At 48.3% G+C, this 18,180-nt stretch overlaps 6 protein-coding genes across 6 annotated transcripts; 4 read left to right on the top strand and 2 right to left on the bottom strand.

Moving 5' to 3' along the window:
* Positions 1 to 2,285: 2,285 nt before the first annotated feature.
* Positions 2,286 to 2,501, top strand: FOXG_21987 (uncharacterized protein; the record flags this gene model as incomplete). Its single annotated transcript, XM_018402367.1, has 1 exon — positions 2,286 to 2,501. One exon carries the CDS (start codon positions 2,286 to 2,288, stop codon positions 2,499 to 2,501), a length of 216 nt encoding a protein of 71 aa, XP_018255663.1.
* A 535-nt stretch (positions 2,502 to 3,036) lies between these two features.
* FOXG_21986 (uncharacterized protein) lies at positions 3,037 to 3,968 on the top strand (the record flags this gene model as incomplete). Its single annotated transcript, XM_018402366.1, has 3 exons — positions 3,037 to 3,060; positions 3,390 to 3,481; positions 3,563 to 3,968. 3 exons carry the CDS (start codon positions 3,037 to 3,039, stop codon positions 3,966 to 3,968), a joined length of 522 nt encoding a protein of 173 aa, XP_018255662.1.
* An 858-nt stretch (positions 3,969 to 4,826) lies between these two features.
* Positions 4,827 to 5,611, top strand: FOXG_21985 (uncharacterized protein; the record flags this gene model as incomplete). Its single annotated transcript, XM_018402365.1, has 2 exons — positions 4,827 to 5,285; positions 5,339 to 5,611. The coding sequence occupies 2 exons, from the start codon at positions 4,827 to 4,829 to the stop codon at positions 5,609 to 5,611; spliced, it is 732 nt and encodes a 243-aa protein (XP_018255661.1).
* Positions 5,612 to 5,919: 308 nt separating this feature from the next.
* Positions 5,920 to 7,314, top strand: FOXG_15107 (uncharacterized protein; the record flags this gene model as incomplete). The annotated part of the gene is made up of 2 exons (XM_018395177.1): positions 5,920 to 6,490; positions 6,545 to 7,314. 2 exons carry the CDS (start codon positions 5,920 to 5,922, stop codon positions 7,312 to 7,314), a joined length of 1,341 nt encoding a protein of 446 aa, XP_018255660.1.
* A 2,109-nt stretch (positions 7,315 to 9,423) lies between these two features.
* On the bottom strand, positions 9,424 to 9,994 carry FOXG_21984 (uncharacterized protein). Its single transcript, XM_018402364.1, has 2 exons — positions 9,777 to 9,994; positions 9,424 to 9,725 (listed from the first exon to the last, which is right to left on the bottom strand). The coding sequence occupies exons 1-2, from the start codon at positions 9,812 to 9,814 to the stop codon at positions 9,545 to 9,547; spliced, it is 219 nt and encodes a 72-aa protein (XP_018255659.1). The 5' UTR covers positions 9,815 to 9,994; the 3' UTR covers positions 9,424 to 9,544.
* Positions 9,995 to 16,450: 6,456 nt separating this feature from the next.
* Positions 16,451 to 17,495, bottom strand: FOXG_15106 (uncharacterized protein; the record flags this gene model as incomplete). Its single annotated transcript, XM_018395176.1, has 2 exons — positions 16,451 to 17,307; positions 17,453 to 17,495. 2 exons carry the CDS (start codon positions 17,493 to 17,495, stop codon positions 16,451 to 16,453), a joined length of 900 nt encoding a protein of 299 aa, XP_018255658.1.
* Positions 17,496 to 18,180: the final 685 nt, after the last annotated feature.

The raw sequence follows: 18,180 nt of genomic DNA, 5'->3' as shown, positions 1-18,180 counted from the left end.
TAAAAGTAATGCAGGATTACCACGGGGCTACAGAAGATGCCGCAGAGATACCCCAGTCGTAGAGAGACGAGGGATGTCAAAGCAATGTCGAACCAACAAGTGGCGGCGGGCTAGGGAGCTACAAAAAGCTGGTTTCTTTTTCCTTCCCCAATTACATGCCGCTAGGGCTGTGACTCGGGGTAAAAATGCATAGCCTTGTGGGTGGTTAAGTTTCCGGAGGCGGCTGACTGAACTAAAGGCTCTAGCGAATAGCCTGTATTATGTATCAACATGTGGTAGTTGCCGGATACAGGCCATGCAGAAATGCCTCAGATCACCCTCCGCCTCCCTGTGGTGTCATCAGAGAGACTTTCATAGTACAGGCAAGAGACAGCGGTGAGGAAGTTGTTGATATGTATGTGAATTGAGAGAGCAGCAGCGTCTGACAAAAGGATAAACATAATAGGATGAACTCTATGATAGGGTGGCTTCTCTGCCTATATCTTCCTCACTTTCGAAATAAGAGTCCCCATGAGAACCAAGCCATGATATTAGGTGGAGGAGGCCATGCATGCAAGTTTGATCACCACGTTCGCATATGACATGTCGCTTTTGGCAGAGCCACAGAGCTTGCTTTTGCCCGTTGATCCTTGGTTTCGCTAACTGACGAAGGGATAGGGGAAGATGCATGCTGCACTCGCCCTTTGCAGCGACCTTGTTGCTCCCATCTCTCAGTGTTTCAATGTTGATTTTGAACTTCTAAAGGGCGGGCGTGTGTCGTAACTGGTCATTTCAAAACCCCGCAAGGCCTTGCCGTTCACTCTCTATGCATCATCCCATCTCTCATGGATAATAAAACGAACCCGCAACATTGCCGGGCCGGTCGCCATCCACAGCCACATGTCGGGAAGTGAGGGTGACCCTTAGTTAGAACGAGGCTACAGAACTCTGCGGATCTTTTCCCCACCAAGATATGTAGCCACGACGACAAGGTGGAGCTATTAAAACCCGTCCCGGCCAACGTTGCTCAAAGTGGCGGAACGTATCATTATGTTGGGCCGGTGCCGGGGCCGGGCTTGGTGGTGAAGATGTGATGGGTCCGTGCCCGAAGCCCCAACTGAAAAACTGAACCCCTTTCTTCTGGGCTAGAATGAGGCTCGATTTTAGCTACATTCATCATCAACCTAGATATCCTGCCGTGGACCAAGTAATTATCCCACTCTGCGTGATATTTGGAGAATAACGGCTAATTTCTTTTCTTTTTCTTTACCTTTAAACGTGTTTTTAGTTCTAAGTCTGTTTTATATCATCTGATAAAGGCTGTTTATCATTGTCTTATCAACTAAAATTGTACCTTTGAGCAATCCGTATGCGCTATAGCCCCTTATGTCGTGCCACCAAACGACATGAGTAGACTCAACGCAGGGAACAAGAAAGAATGGCAGCCCTTGATAGCATCCTTGAGTTTGTCAGCAAGATGCTGGGCCGCTCGGCCTAGGTTGTCTCAAAGCGTCGCTGAAGAGCGAGGACGAGACATCGACCTGTCATTTTATCACTAAATTCCCAACTTTAATTAATCAGAAGACCTGGCGTAATTACCAGTCACGCGAAGGACTAATTCCTCCATGCTGTTGGTCTGGGCGGCAACTTGGAAAACCCATCTGTACTTAACAATGGTCCAAGCGCAAAGGTGGTGACGAGCGCCATACCCTCCATAGCTTGAACACTGAACTACGGTAGAGCTAAGCCAGCGCAACACGCAAGGACTGCTTTCAGGGGTTTCTTAAGTCTGATTTGTTTCCGCTAAACGTCAGATAACGCGCATGATAAGCGAACGTTGCGCCGAGCCGCACCCTCACGGCTCCCTACCCTGCAGAATCAACCATAGCACCATCAATCGGCTCAAATCAACTATGGCATTGTTCTTAAGATGCTGCTACTTCTATTTGGCAACTTCGTGCATTATTTCCTGTCCTACCACAGACGCCATATAGTCGTTGTTTTGTCTCTGCCTTCCATTTGCGATGCCCATTTCCGCGATTTTCTTCTTGTAGCTGCACGTCGCATCGTTTTGGCCTTGTGTATCTTGTCCATGACTTAGAATCGAGACTATTCCTTGCCCCAGACGTTTCTTTTTGACAGGTCGACGTCAACCTAGTGTCTCATTCTCCTTACGAAGGATATGCACCGCTGACTTCAGTAGAGCGATCTGATGCATGGTTCCCCGCGTTCCTTTAGCAAGGTGATCTACACCACCCAAAATTGATGTTGGTGAACTTCCCTGGTGTCTGTATATTCGACTTTTGATGAAGTCCGATTGTGAAATCACCTCAATCAGATTGTTTGGCCTTTTGGATGCCCAAGGTACCGGCAACTTGCCAATCCCTGGGACTGGTGTCGGCGTTCTTAGCTTTACGCCAAGCTTGGAAATCACACCTTCGGAGCTCAGAAGCGCAAGACCTGCGCCTAAAAAACCTCTCCGAACGTTCTTCCCCGTCACAGAGTCTCGGAATGCTGCGTAAAATGCGGGAAAGAAGTCCTCCTTGCTGACGGGACATGTACCCGTCCTTATTCTCTTCTCGATTTGTTGATCATACGCCTGCTTGAACGGGACGAAACATTCAACATTAGAGGCTGAAGTATTTGAGATGAATGAGCCGGCATAAAAAGTGTAACGATCTTATTCTCCTTGCAGTAGTTAAGACTCAAAGCCCGCAGAGTGGTGACGTTCGTGACCATCTAGGATCAGGAGGCGGTAATTACTCATACTTCGCGACTTGGTATGCTTGTTGGAATATTTTTACAACTTCTAGGCCTATTTCGTTCGCCTTTCAGCCGTTATCGGCAGTGGCGATAACCCAGTCTTGCGACAGAGGGCTATCTTGTTACTACGTCGAGGGTGATTCTTACCCGCCCCAGCGATGAACGGCAACAGCCACCAACCCTCTGAACACACGCGTTGTACCACCGTAACCCATTCACGGTTTCCACGTTCAGCAGTTTTCGTGCCTGAACACCTTTCTGCATTTGTAATAACCTGTTGACATAACACTCATCATGAAGCCAGTCTCGTCAAAGTTTGTAAGTATTCGATACTATGATGGCACATTTGGTAATTGTGTTCTCAACGAGCATGAGCCAAGCCCGAATGACCTCCTGATCTTTGCTTTTGGCTCTTCTATAGTATTATCTACGAAATGATGCGACTTTAGCTCTGGTTGTCGCTTGATGATGTTAGAGGCTCAGTGCCTGCCGAAAGGCGACGCGTCGCGGTCGGCGAGCAATTTATTAGCCATATCCTCTATATCACGAAGGCGGAGAGGAGATGATCGCGAGTCCAAGTCCAGAATGTATTTCCTGAAATTTTCGCAGCCACATCCCTGCGAGGCACACCAGCTGACTCCTCATAGGACGTCTTCCTCGAGTGCCAAGCCCTGGCAGCATCACACGGGACTAAACAAGTGCGCTGGGTACCAGGACACACCAACATTCCAGGCAACGAGTAAGCCAATAAACTAGCAAAAGCAGCATCATCGCTGCCCGAACCCGAAAAGGCTCAGCCAACGCTGGCTTACCTGCGAAGGATCGCAAGGCAGAAGCGGAAAGAAGCATTCGAGACGTGGTGGTCCACCTCTGCTCCTGAGCTGTATAAGATATCCAATCTCAAGGCGACCACAGGTTGGCCGCCGGGTCATCGGATGAGGATGCCCCCATCATCGAATGCAGCAATCAACCTGGCAATAGGGAGAGACTTCAACAAGTTCGCCAAACTGACCAAAGCGAGTTCTTTCTTTGGAAAGATTGTCCTCGCTACTAGACGATACCGGGGCAGGACGCGCTTGCGCCTCCTCCTCCTCCTCCTCCTCTCATTTCACTTTCTTTCTTTCTCCTTTGCTACCTCATACCATTACCTGAGTCACAGTCCGATGGAGGGCGTTGCTGCGATTTCTATCGATTGGGGCCACCCGAAGGCAGCCTCGAGCTGCTAGACTTATAAGCTAACTACCGCATTCCTGAAGATCAGACTTGATGAACGGCTGCTATTTGGAAGGGACGCCTCGTTCTCCTGCTGACGGGTAACAGGCTCGATACGATGCGTCTTTTGTGCCGATGACATGCTGGATAAGGTTGTCTGTTGTCGCGTGTGCAGAAATTGCTTTCTAACAGGAATCTTAATTTCGAGTCGCGATGCATTAGTTCTCTAACAGCTAATAGCATTTCGTAATAAATAGACTTCATTAGCTCAGTACGTTCGGTTACCCAGAAGGAGACTTTTCGGGGCCGAAGGCCCGCCGGAAGAAAATATACATACATACATACATACACACATACATACATACATACATAGCTATAATAGCCTCGCTAGAGTTATGAACTGGTTTGTTGGTTACTTTCCTTTTCCTTTCCTCTATCCACGGTGGAGCATGCAAGCCTAAGCCCTTTTTCTTTTTTTTTTTTTTTTTGGGATCCCAAGCCACTTCTCTTGCCATCAAGACATCGACAGGGTTACTCAACAGAACCACAACAATCCCAACCTCTACTGAGAGCATTATTACGTCTATTGGGACAACCGCAACTCTTAGTAAGCGTTTTAGTGAGACTGAAACCACGTCAGCGGCTCTGACAGAGACTGAAACCACCTCCTCTGCTGCGTTTTCGACTATTACAACCACCAGCTTGTTACTCGTGAGCTCCGCCGTCGCCATGGGCGGAGTAGCCATCTGGTGTATGGTGAGTAACGACAATATCCATCTGGATCACGTAGCCCTTGAATGCTCAAGATCTGGTCTATAAACTAGCATTTCACAGGAAATAGAACTGTCCATCTTGCCAACGGAGAACTCGAGATGCAAGTAGCCTATTCGAAGGGCTTCGCAGCTCTATCCTTCTTCATTCCTATCTTCTTCTTGCTGTCTGCATTTCTAGCAATCGGCACTAATAATGCTATTTCCTGGTGGAGAGCCATCGCTGGCGGCGTTCTCTGCGGCGTTTCTATCTGCGGTATGCACTATCTCGGGAACACATCTATTAAGAACTACACCAGTGTATATCAGCCAGCTTACGTCGTGGGATCCGCCATCATCGCCGTCGTTGCCAGTAACGTTACCCTCTTTATGTTATTTGACTTTAAGGCTACGTGGACAAATTCGTGGCGGAGGCGAGCTATCTCGGCTGCGGTCCTTGCAAGTGCTGTATCAGGGATGCACTGGTGTGCCGCTGCTGGAACTCGTTATCGTTTCAGAGATGCCGAGTTAGAGGGCAACGAGCTACCTAAAGCTGCAACTGTTATTGTGGCTATCTGTTTGGTCAGTAAGCATATTCGGTTGACAATATGAAGGGTATGGCTGATCCAGAATAGTCTCTCGGTGCCTGTTTTGTCATTGCCATATCAACCATTATTCGCATAAGGAACTTGAGAAAGTCCGCCTTTCGGGCGCAGCAAGTCACATTGGGAACAACTGTCTTTGACAAAGGCGGAAGGATTCTCGTCGACCCCGACGGTTTAATTCCCAGTACTGTTATCACTGATTCCTTTTTCGAAAGGGTAGATATATATATTCTGACACATCCTGGATGGCCCTCGGCACACTTTGCCAACATACCAAAGACGCCTTTAGTATCAGACACCTAATCTTCCCTTGGATGTTCTTGGCATCAAGAAACTGGAGTAGTATCTCGGGCCTTATTGGCGGTATGAAGCAGCACGTGTTACAGTTGCCTCATTCCAGCACTCATAAAGACGGACTATGTGGCATTCAGCTCGGTAACGAGTATGGAGAGATGATTGAGCGTTATGACATCATTTTTAGGGAACTTTTCTGTCTTGCCGCAACCGAGCTTGCAGACCGGTTCCATGAAGATTTGACCTCAGTAGGTGTCTTGTAGGGTGATATTCTCCTTACGGGCCCAGATGGCCAGTGGCCACGACCCCAATCTCGCATGAGCTCTCATCTAAGTCTCTCTTGGGGAATGGGAGACGGTTACGATGACAACCAAAGCGGCCCTGAAATAAAGAAGGGGCGCAACGCCCGGCAGCAGATCTTTGGAGGGGGCTTATTGATGCTGTTGGCTCGCCATTTTGAGTCGGATCAGGACGCTGAGTGGTTAATGTCAGCTGGTTATCGTTTCGCCGAGCTTCATCAGGTCAGCAATATCATCAGGCCGGGCATGCAGATTCAGAGTACCGAGTTTGAGACGAAACTCCGATCCACGTCCGCATACGCAAACAAGCATAACGAGGCACCTCCAGGTGTTCATATAGGCTTCTTCGCCATCCGAGCCTCCGTTAGATCCGGATTCGATGTTCTGGTACAGAAAGACGCCCGAAATGTTCTCCCATCCATGGCTCTTCCACTTAAGACACTCGATGACTGGCACTTACAGCTCCTCAAGCGGTTTGAAAACATGCCAGTTTCCAAAAGACTTCAAAGTCTGAACGAGACGTCGGTGCGACAAAGCGATCAGGAGAGCGAGTTTGCGGCTCAACTATCAGAGACAATCAAAACGCTATGTGAATGGACTCAAGAGCCCCTCTTTTAAGACGCAGCCCTCACGTCTACGATAGTCCGTGTACCCTGTCGAGACAACGAAGAATGGGTGCAATCGACCATGATTGTGATGCGGCTGATGATTCCCATCCACTCGGTGCTGTCAAGCCCCAACTGTGCATTTGTACCTCTCAGCTTCTTCAAGATGCGCCAGGCGCCAGCACAATTCCAGCATGAGTTTATGCAAGGGGTGCACCAAGGGTTTGAGCACATTGTCAAGTTGGCGGATAGTGGTGAAGGATCCCAAAGCAGCGGATCCGGCTTCTCATTCAAGTTCTGGCTGTTTAGACGGCCTAACTATTCATCAGCCAAAATAATGAACGGCAATATTATAGCAATGGTGAGTAAACGACGACCCTTGTTCCCTAATTCTGCGAAGTCCAATTCGACCACCAGTCTCAACCCCTCTGGCCACATCAACCGAATCCGACCAATATCTTTAACTGAGGATTTGGGAACGTACCAGGCTCATAAAGATTCACGACTGGCCCGGCTGTCGTATGGAGGTGTCACGAGCTTTCAGGAAACCACGGTCAACGTTGAAGAAGGAAAGCAGAGATCGGAGCAATGCGCCGGATCCAAAAGCTCAGGCAGGCTCACGATCGCAGCGACTAACCCAAAGACGTCACCGGCAATAGACATTGAGCTCCAGGCGATGGGTCACAGTAAAATCAACGAGCAGTCGGGTCTACAGATCTCTAACAAAGTCAGGACTTGCAAGGGCCCAGTGAGCTATACGTCGTCGTTTGTGGATACTCTGTTGGTCGAAACTATTGAGCATCACTAGAAAGGGGGGGGTAGGAGAGGCAAGCGGTTAATTACGCAGGCACAAGACCAGTAAACTTCACCTAGGCAGAGAAATAAGAACAATCAAGGAGTGCCTGATTATTTTATATCCATAGGTATTGAAGAGTTAGTCTTACATAGTTAAGAGACTTATCCTAATATTGAAATTAACAATCATTATTAACTTTTACTTAGCAATACCTAATACGAAAATATATTTATATAGTAGTATTACAGCTAATGTATATGGCAAGCGAGCGTCACAGACAAGTGAGCGTCGCACTTTCCTCACCTGTATCTGACTTTTCATTTAACCGATTGATTCTCAACCATAAACTATACCGCAGTCTGATATTGATGGAAATACTCTTCTTGCCATTTAAGCCCTTCAAAATAATCCGAAACTAAGTACCCGACAAGCTGCAAATTACCTATCTGGTTAATGAGCATAGGCTACATCGCCGCCAGCCAGGGATTTAATTTCGACGCGATACCATGCCCAACTCGAGGAAGCTATCGAACCTAGAAGAAGATACTCTTCTTGAATTCATTGTCGACCTAGATTCACGAGGATATACCCTGCGATTGAGCGGTGTTGAACAAATGGGCAATCGACTGCTTGATGCCCGAGACGCGCCACGCTCCGGCCCGCGCTGGGCTATGATCTTCAAGCGACAACCATTGCTCAACATGTGTTCTCAGTGGTGATATGACTACCAGGGGGCCAGATGTGAGGATCTGACTGTTATTTGCGACTGGTTGAGGCTTGTACAGAATACAGTTGCAAAGTACGGCATCTGATCAGATAATATCTGGAACTTGGATGAGACTGGCTTTAAGATGGGCGTGATCTCAAGCGGTATAGTTATTACTGACGCGGTGAGGCGTAGAATATCAAAATCAGCGCAGCCTGGAAATCGGGAATGGATAACAGTCATCCAAGCGATCAATGCTGAAGGCTGGGCGGGTCTAGCCATTTATCATGGTTGTAAGCTAATATTCCTTTTGCAACTGGTACTCAGAAATCAACCGCCTGGGCGACTGGGGCTATCGCTACGACCTAAAATGGCTGTATAGATAATAAGACAGGTCTCGAGCGGCTAACGCACTTTGACTAGCGCATAATAACCCGATTAACTGTTCTCTATTGTCTTCTGGTCCTCAGTGGGCACGAAAATCCCAACTCGGCCGACTTTGAGATATATTGTGAGGAGAATAATATTATAACGCTCTTTGTGCCGCCTCATTCTTCCTACCTGCTTAAGTCTCTTAATTTCGGATGCTTCAGCTTCTAAAAAAGGTATATGGTCGAGAAATAGAGCCTCTGATCAGTGGCCTGTAACCCATATTTCCAAGACCGAGTTCTTTCCGGCCTTTCACGCTGCTTTTCAAGCTGCTATGACAGAAGAAAACATCAGGTCTGCCTTTAGAGGGGCTGGACAGGTTCCTCTTGACCCGGAAAACGTGCTCTCTAAGCTTGATGTGCAGTTACGGACTCCAACGCCGGCTGGGAGGAGGCCAGCCCTACCCTTAGGGTTTCAAAGTCCCCAAAGACGTCCCTTGGGGCCCAATTTCAGTCTGAATACCTTGAAAGGCAAATCGGTAGGCACCAAAGTAATTCTCCGGATTCGATTCTTGGAGCGTTCAAGTCTCTAAGGGAATAAAGGCAGTTATGCATGATATGCCATTAATTAGGGCTGAGATATAAGACCTTTGATAAGCGAATGAGATATTAACTCGGCGAATGAACCCACTTATAAAATAGAGGAAAGATAAGTATAGAAGAAGATAGGGAACTAATTGATGGGGTGGATATTAATATGCAGGTAGTGGCCGAATCATCGAGAAGTGGTGGCTAAGGAAGTTTGACGTGACCGAGGGCAAGTCACTATGGAATATGCGGCAGGAGTGGACATAATATAAGGACCTATCAGGAAGGTATCGAGGCCACTGGAGGAGAATGTAGCAATCAAATTTAATTAATCAGACACCGGTAGTTTATGATATTTTCATTGCGATTTAGAATTTATAGGTGAAAACTTTTGGCTCACCTGCTTCTGGAGTATGATATATGGGTTATCATAGGAGTTACAGAATTGCATGAGAAATTGTGGTTTCGAGTTAAATTGAGTTTGTTATGTCGATGATAATGGACTGCACAGTTGTGGGGCGGGGGATTGTTGCATCCCCAGCCGCATAGAGCGCCATGGCCTTCTGCAATTTATATCTGTCTACTTATTCGGCACTATTCCCTCCATTAGGTTCTTAGTATTCGCATTTGTTGATAGTTCGCGGCGCCTCCATTCAACCAAACTCGCTTCCACAGCTATTTGCTGATGCTTGACGGTGTTGCGCAGACCGCGGTCCATATCACGCAGTTCCTGAATGATAAGCTGGATATGACTCTCTGCACTACTTGCATTCTTAGCTTAGCACTGCTGGTAGAGGCTAGGTGACACGCACACATGTTTGGGCTTGAGGGTATAGCCCATAGCCGCCATGTTACCTGTTTTTGCAAGGGCTTTTATCGCCCTCTTACAGGGCTGAGGAACTAATTGCTCAGGAAAAGTAGGATATGAAATCCATAGGACCTGGCCGGTAGAAGAGGGGATTTACAAATTGACACTAGGTGAAATTATATTCTACTACGAAGGCAGTCTTTTATATACAAAACTGGCCTGTTTGGCTCTTGGTATGCTGGGGAGGTTCTAGACCGCGGTCTTCTCGCCAAAGTGCCAGAAGTCTAGGCCATTATGAATGCATCATGTAGTACTAAGGTCACACCATTGTGTACCTCGGAGCAATTGCACCGGTAACGGGGGGGTATCAGATCACAATTGACCAATAAAAATGGATCATTCCTCTGACACTCAAAGCCACGCAGTCCATCCTTCTCCAGTAATCTAACTAGTCCTGGCCCACATTTAAGTCCATTTCTTCGCCAAGAATCATGGCTGGAAGACTGTTGGAAAATCCGGGAATCCCCTTCCCTTCAGGATTCAGACTGTTAGTCTGAAAGTCCTAGATTTAAAGTTCAAAGTCCTAGATACAATCATCTAGAGATATAAACCCGAGAATAACTCTCAGCTCAATAATGAACAACCAAGTTTCATAAAAATACATTTTCACCCAGCACTACTGCGCAATATAAACAACAGGTTATGAGCCCGGGTTAGCAAACACCGGGTTTCTCTTCTGAATCAAAGAACCAAACTTTAACTTCAACTCAAGATGACGTCACGACGAGCCCCACCTTCCACCATGCGAACTCGCAACACAATCAGAGTATCGCCTGCATCCGAATCGTCGCAACCTGGTGCTTCAGGTCAAGACCACACACCATCCTCAATGTATGACAGTACCACGGTCATCTCTGAAAAGAATACTCTTTTCCTTCCGCAAGAGCTCAAGCTAGGCGGCCCCTCCAATTGGGAGCAATATTGCCCAGCTCAGAAGGCCATTCTTCGGATCAATGGCCTCGAAGATGCTGTCTTTGGTGATTACCCTCCCGAGGAACAGCAGACTATGGATCAAAAGATCAGGGCGGCAAAAGCTGCCGTCTCCATCCGAGGTAACTGCACTGGAGAAGCACTCAGTCAACTAGTCGGGATTGAGAATCCCCAGGAGATGTTCAACCTTCTCCAGGCCTATTGTATTGGCACGGGCCCAGTTCTTCTGCAGACAACACTTTACCAGTTCATCCGGATCAAAACAAGCTCTTACGAGACAATTCCACAATTTAATGTCGACTTTGAACGACTCGTCAAACTTCTCCTCGAGCAGAAAGAACCAATCTCAGATACCCTCAAAAAGGTTGTTTATCTGACTGCCTGCGAGAACGAGTACCCTGACTGGACTGCCAGACAGCGCGCTCTCCTACGCTCGGAGCATCCGCCAACACTACGATCAATGCAGCAAGATCTCATTGATGAAAACAGGTCATCAGATGATGATGACAGTCATGGTACTGCCTCCACGTACTGGGCTCACAGTAAAAAGACTGGAAGGAAGGGCCCGGCCGCAAGAAAGCAAGAGGCAAGTGGCCGGAGGAGAGGATCTTCAAAGAACCAGCGAGCCGCGAACAAGTCTAGCCAGGAAACCAATCATCGAGTCGGCAAGAACAAGGAACATACCTGCACGAACTGCAAGAAGAGAGGACATCATGAAAATGATTGTTGGTTCGCCCATAAGGATAAGCGACCCGACTGGGCAGTCCGTCTCGCCAAGGAACTCATGGAGCATGATCTTCAACGCGACAGCACCAAGAATCTCCATATCAAGGAATCAAATCACATGACAGTTGAGCGATCTTTTCTGATTCTTGAAGACAGCGTCTCAGACGAGCTACCTATGGACAATACAGAGACGTGTAAAGTCTCCCTTGATAACATCTCTTCAACCGCAGAATGGCTGTTCGACACAGGTTCATCAGTCCACATCTGCAACGACCAAAGCCTATTCACAGAACTGCAGCCTGCAACCCGAACGGTCCTCGTTACGGGCGGTGGGAAGGTGTACCCATTCGGTAAGGGGACAGTCAAAATTTGCTTCATAAACAAATGGGGTGAGCAGGTCACAATTAACCTCAAAGACACGCTGTTCATCCCTGAGTTTCCGGTAAATGTCATGTCAGGACTCAGGCTATACAAGAACGGCGGCTGGATAGACGGGAACGACATGTACGACCCAACAGGAGATGTCTTTGGTCTCCTCCGCATAGGAAGGGACGGTCTGTACGTGAACACTGAGGTCGGAAAGACTACTGTTTCAAACCAGGCCGTCTCGGAACTCCAGCCAGAACCATGCAATCATCACACTGCTTCATCAAACCAATGCCTGAATGTCGACCTTTGGCACCGAAGACTCGGCCATGTTAACGCATATCAGGTGTCACAGACTGCCAAAATGACCAGAGGAATGTACTGTGACGGCCACCACGACCATCAGCCTTTCAATTACTGCCTCGCCTGCGACATCGCAAAGGCCCTACGATGGACTCCGCGAAATAAACGGAAACGAGCCTCCAGGGCCGGGTTCATTCATGTTGACACCTTCAAAGTCAATCCACCGGGCATTAGAGGCGAACGATGGGGAATGATTGCCACAGATGACAGGCATAGAATGAGATGGGCCTACACGTTCACGAGGAAGGGGATGGCTTCGGAACTTCTAGGCCAGCTCATCTCCAAGATACGAACTCAGTATGGCATCCGAGTGTACGCAATCCAAATGGATGGCGGCTCTGAGCTCTATGGTGCGTCTCTCTTCGATCTGGCGGACTGTTATGAATGCGATGATTGATAAGGGGGGTATAACAGGGAGTTTGGAAGAGTGTGACTTGGGGTGATTGCCGCATCATCTTTGACAAAGTCAGAGCAACCATGGAATCGGAAAGAATCCCGATAGAGCTCTGGCCATTGGTCCTGGAAGATATGGTGCGCAAGACAAACGTGACAGCCACCAGGGCAATTGATGGCCTCACTCCCATGGAAAGCTTTCTCAACGAGGCCTTCCCCGGACAAGACAACAAGCCGGATCTGTCCGGAGAACGAATCTGCGGCTCACAAGTCACGATACACATACCGCAGGAACGAAGATTGAGATCACACAAGTTTGGCCCAAGAGGAGAGGCTGGAATCTACCTATGCATGGAAGGTTCACAGATCTACACCTGCTGGGTGCCCTCTCGCAGGAAGGGACATCAGATCGTCCGTTCTGCAAATGTACAATTCTACGAAAAGGTTGGGGAGACAGAACTCCTGACCGAAACTGAGCATGATGTTGAGCCGGAAATCCGCAAGAACGGAGCTCCCATCTCAAGCCGGCCACAGTCCGTCACGGAGCAGACAAAGACTCCAAGGCCACAAAGGTCTGAAGTGAACAATCTTCAGCATGCTGAGGTGCATAATCCTCAGCATGGACAGACGACAACATCCATGACATCAGCTAAGCTGCCCGATCTCCGAAAAGAGGTGATCACTGAGCCCAAAACAATGACTGAAGCGCTTCAAGGTCCGCAAAGGGAGCATTGGCTCAGAGCAATACACAGTGAGCTGCGCAGTCTCCTCACGAAAGGAACTTGGCGCATGCTGGACCGCAACCAAGCTCACAATAGGCCACTTACCGTCAAATGGGTATTCAAGGTCAAGAAAAACGAGGACGGCAACCTCGACAAGTTCAAGGCGCGGCTGGTGGTCAGAGGCTTTGAACAACAGTTCGGCTTTGACTACAACCAGACCTTTGCCTCTGTTGCCAAAGCGGCGACTTGGAGAATCCTCCTCACCGTTGCTGCCTGTCTTGACTGGGAGATTGAGCAGATGGACGTGTCGACGGCGTTCCTGGAAGGGGACCTCGAGGAAGAAGTCTTCATCGAAATGCCGGAAGGGCTTGTAGAGTATTTCGACCAACACCCAGAAGACCGTCCGCCAGGATTCTCAACCGAGAAGATCTGCAAACTGATCAAATCCCTCTATGGACTCAAACAGGCGCCTCGGCAATGGCAAAAGAAGCTGAAGGAGGCCTTGGAATCCCTTGACTTTCGACAAGTAACGTCTGACACGGCCGTATATCACAATCCCACATCGGGAGTGATCATCATCACATATGTGGATGACTTCCTCATCATGGGCAGCAACAAGGAAGCAATCCAAGGGTACAAAGCCCGCCTGGGAGAGATCTTCACAATGACTGATCTCGGTCCCGCCAGCCATTTTCTTGGAGTAAGAATAACCCGAGACAGGAACTCAAGGCTGATCTACCTTTCCCAGGATGCATATTTTACCAGAATTCTGAAGAAATTCGGCTTAGAGGATTGTCGACCGGTCAAGACCCCGATGGAGCGAAATTCACTCTCGACACTGCAACCAAGAGACAATGGCGACTCGGCTTCTCCAGAAGAACGAGAAGACTATAGCTCGAAAACCGGCTCGCTGATGTATGGAATGACCCAAACCAGACCCGATTTAGCTTTCCTACTCTCGGTACTCTCAAGATACATGTCGAATCCATCACCAACACATTCACGAATGATCAAAAGAGGTCTCCGCTATCTACAGCAGACAAGAGACCACGGCCTGGTGCTTGGGGGCGTCAAGAAAGATCCTGAATCCGCTTGGAGCATCACAGCTTGGGCCGACTCGGATTGGAAAGGCGACACTGTTACGGGAAGATCGACGTTTGGATGGCTTGTTCAACTTGAAGGATCTACAGTCTCATGGAGGGCCAAACGGCACGAAACAGTGGCACTATCGACTACCGAGGCTGAATATACAGCACTCTCCCAGTGTGCCAGAGAATTGGCCTGGACTAGGAACCTCTTCTCTGAACTGCTCCTTCCGCTACATATGCCTATCCCACTGAACGGCGACAACCAGGGTTCCCTAAAGCTATGCAGAAACCCTGAGCTTCACCAACGGACAAAGCACATTCCGTTAACCGAGCACCATATCCGAGAAGAAGTTGAAGCCGGGAATATTGATGTGCAATACGTCAGCACACATGAGCAGGTAGCAGACGGACTCACTAAACCATTGAACGCCGTCAGCCACGGTCACTTTCTAGAAGCAATTCGAGTCAGTGCATGTCCGATCGAGGAAGCAGGTCGTATTATTTGGAGTACTGAAGTCCACGATGACTCTGTGCCCTGAAGACAAGGTGGATGGGGGCGTGTTGGAAAATCCGGGAATCCCCTTCCCTTCAGGATTCAGACTGTTAGTCTGAAAGTCCTAGATTTAAAGTTCAAAGTCCTAGATACAATCATCTAGAGATATAAACCCGAGAATAACTCTCAGCTCAATAATGAACAACCAAGTTTCATAAAAATACATTTTCACCCAGCACTACTGCGCAATATAAACAACAAAGACTAGAACAACCATCATCAACGAAAAAACATGATACATCACAACAGGTGGTTCGACAACAAGAATTAGCGGGACTGAGGGCTAAAACTGGACCCACTAACAAACGTTTCCCTTGATGGTAAGTGACCCGTTCCCCACCCAGAGCAACGAACCAATAGGCACGCGTTGCTTATTCTCTAACATTCACTACGGATACAGTACTGTTGCGTAAAAACCCAGCTGTACGGTTCTTGGGAACATAATCAACAATTATCCTGAATTTAAGGCTTGGAAAATACGCAACAAAACAGAGGATTATGTAACATCCCTAGCCGCAGCAAATCACCAACTTCATCCAGGCCGCTCACGACATCTCATTTTGGAATCCATACCCCCCTGCTTTGGACTAAAAACGCTTGGTATCGGATATAGGGAATAGCTGTGCATCAAAAGCAAAACTGCCCAGAATCAGACAGGCTTTCAAAACATAGACGTGGACACAGACGCGCAGTGCAGCCATGCTTTCTTCTCTAGGGCTTTTATCTAATCTTGGACGAAAGGAATTAAGTTCTCCCTAGAAAGATGAAGTTAGCGCCTTAAAAGTTCCCCTGGATCTTGGGTTGCATTTCCGACGAGAATGAATTATAGCATCAATCATGATGAGTTAGCTCCATGTCATTCATTTCCTTCACACCGAAAATTGGCTCGTCAACATGATCATACACATTCTGTAACCGATATCTTCAAACAGGAATAACGTCCGCAGCCATTGTTCACATCAAATGGATAGTGCTCTATCACATGTCAACAAAAGCAGTGGCTGCCTTCGCCTCCGGCCGACTCCGACCCTCCAACAGCGTCCACCATAAACAGCGCTAAGTAGTCCCTCAATACCAAGACACGGTTAATAGCAACATGTGATCTTCCAGACTATCCCTGCGCAATTGCATCTGCAGCATGCGTGTTAATATCCCAATCCAGAATAGCTTGCTCCCGCCGTCTCGGGAGGCCAAAGTTCGGCCATTTTATCACAGATAGCCGGGAGTTTCTTGCTGATGCAACTTTGAGCTTAAAAGTAGTTCGGAGTAACACACTTCGTGGCTTGCAGTGGGTCACCTGCAGGCACAGAATTAGAATATAGGGAGTGGAGTTATGCGTGTCCCAGAGTCTGGCAGATCGCCTTGGCCGGGCCTGCTGGCAACAGTTCTGGGCGAAACCCATAAGAAGATAATTGAGGCGGCACCGCCAATGGCATGGTCAGCCTGGGTATGTGCCAGTTTCAACCGCTGGGATAACTTAACGAACCGATGAATGTGGCGAGGGGTAGTGTATGGGATACATGTTCCAGGGGGACTGCTGCTGCTGCTGGTGCGGCATGTAGGAATGAGAATAGGCTGTGGTGGGGCGTAGCGAAAGATTACCGAGGCAGAACCCGGCGTTTAGATATTGAGTGTGAGTAATCTCCTCGCCATGCCTCATATCGGGCAGACGAAGCTCTTGGGGTATTGTAGCATGATGGCCCACGTCGTCATACTCCATCTTAACAACGTTCTTGTCACACGCCGCGCCGAGGCTTGAGGAGCTGGTGTTATTGGAGGGTAGGACCGAGGTGGGCACGCTGATTGGGATATAACCAACGCTATAGCCGGCTGATGATGATGGCGTCGAGACGTTGGAGTGGATATTGCAGGAGACAGTGCTCGCCAAGAATTCGCAGTCGTTGCGTAAGGGGACGTATTGTTGGCTGTAGTCAAGGAGGGAATTGTAGTCGCCTGGGAATGGTGATCCGTGAGAGCTAGGAATGGCATCATTACCAATACTGAGGTTGCCATTATAGACTGTTGACGGGAAGATCTTATCAGGCAATGAGAGCTGTCGTGGAGTTAGACCTGGTGCAGTGTAAGTTGACGAAGTCATTGGCACCTTCATGATTTCCTTGAGACGAATTAGCTCTTTCTCGATTGCCTTGTTACGACGCAATAATTCTTGGACGGTTTGGTCATGGCCTTGTTTGCTCCTGAGCTCAGCCAACTCGCGCTCTAACCGCTCGATGCGCTCTTTGGTGCGGGCGCGGATCGCCCTCTGGGCCTCTCGATCGTTGGCCCTCTTGCTGGCGAGTCGTGCGGGAGTAAGGGTAGAAACCCTTCTGGTGCCTGAATAATGTTGTGTTAGTATGGTAGGGGTATGCTGTCCTGCTTTGCTTTGCTTTGTTCCAGTTTACTACAATACGCCAGAGATCCATGGCATGAGAATAATAAAACTAGACTAACAAATAAATGAATGGAAAAGGAAGCATACCCTTTCGCTTGGGCTTGGCAGGCTCTGCTGATGATCTGATCATGTTAATTATGAATGATGAGGCGATAGGTCGACTAAAGGTTGGCGGCAGACTGGACCAACGGTGTTAAATATACCTTCTTTTTTGGTCTGTTTTCTGTGTCTGTGCGTACGCCTCTCTTTTCTCCCCAACTCGTGAAGTTACCTGCCGCGGATGGTAGACTAGTAGTAGACGCCACATCTCATGTCCGAGAGGTGTGCAAGGGAGAGTGTTTGAATTCGATGTACCTCGCCAACATTTCTTTCAACGCTTAGGGAGACCTTCAAAGCCTCTACTTCTCCCTATGCCTACGCCACGTATTATAAAGAATGAGACGGGATGGAAGTCAGCTCTTGCAATCTCCGCCTACTCAGCGATAACCAATCAGATTATTCTCATGACAGGCTCCCAATAAGAGGCACAGACCTATTTAAAAATAAGACAGTATTCCACGCAACTTAAGGGCCAAATCCTGGTACGTCGGGATTTTCAGCTGGCCCGCATTGGATATTGTGGATGAGCGATTGTTCTTGGTGGCGCGCTTAGACCCATGCCCTCTGTACACGGTTAACGAAGGTCCTAACAAAGCAATTCAATTCTATTTATTTCCCTCAGGAGACGAATTGATGCTGCTCAATTGGCAAGCATCCATCTCCAGGCCGAATCCTAAGCCATCTCCTAGGCCCTTCACTTTTTGTTAGATTGGCGG

This window comes from Fusarium oxysporum, chromosome 1, assembly GCF_000149955.1.
Source record: "Fusarium oxysporum f. sp. lycopersici 4287 chromosome 1, whole genome shotgun sequence".
Classification (NCBI taxonomy): Eukaryota; Fungi; Ascomycota; class Sordariomycetes; order Hypocreales; family Nectriaceae; genus Fusarium; species Fusarium oxysporum.
Note: the sequence above shows the minus strand (reverse complement) of the source record. Positions and strands in the feature narration are given on the sequence as shown.

Coding starts and splice junctions, on each gene's coding strand:
- FOXG_21984 (XM_018402364.1), bottom strand. CDS start 9,814: ATGGCGGCTATGGGCTATACCCTCAAGCCCAAACATGT. Junction 9,726..9,776: donor ACCCTCAAGCCCAAACATGT/GTGCGTGTCACC, acceptor GAATGCAAGTAG/TGCAGAGAGTCATATCCAGC.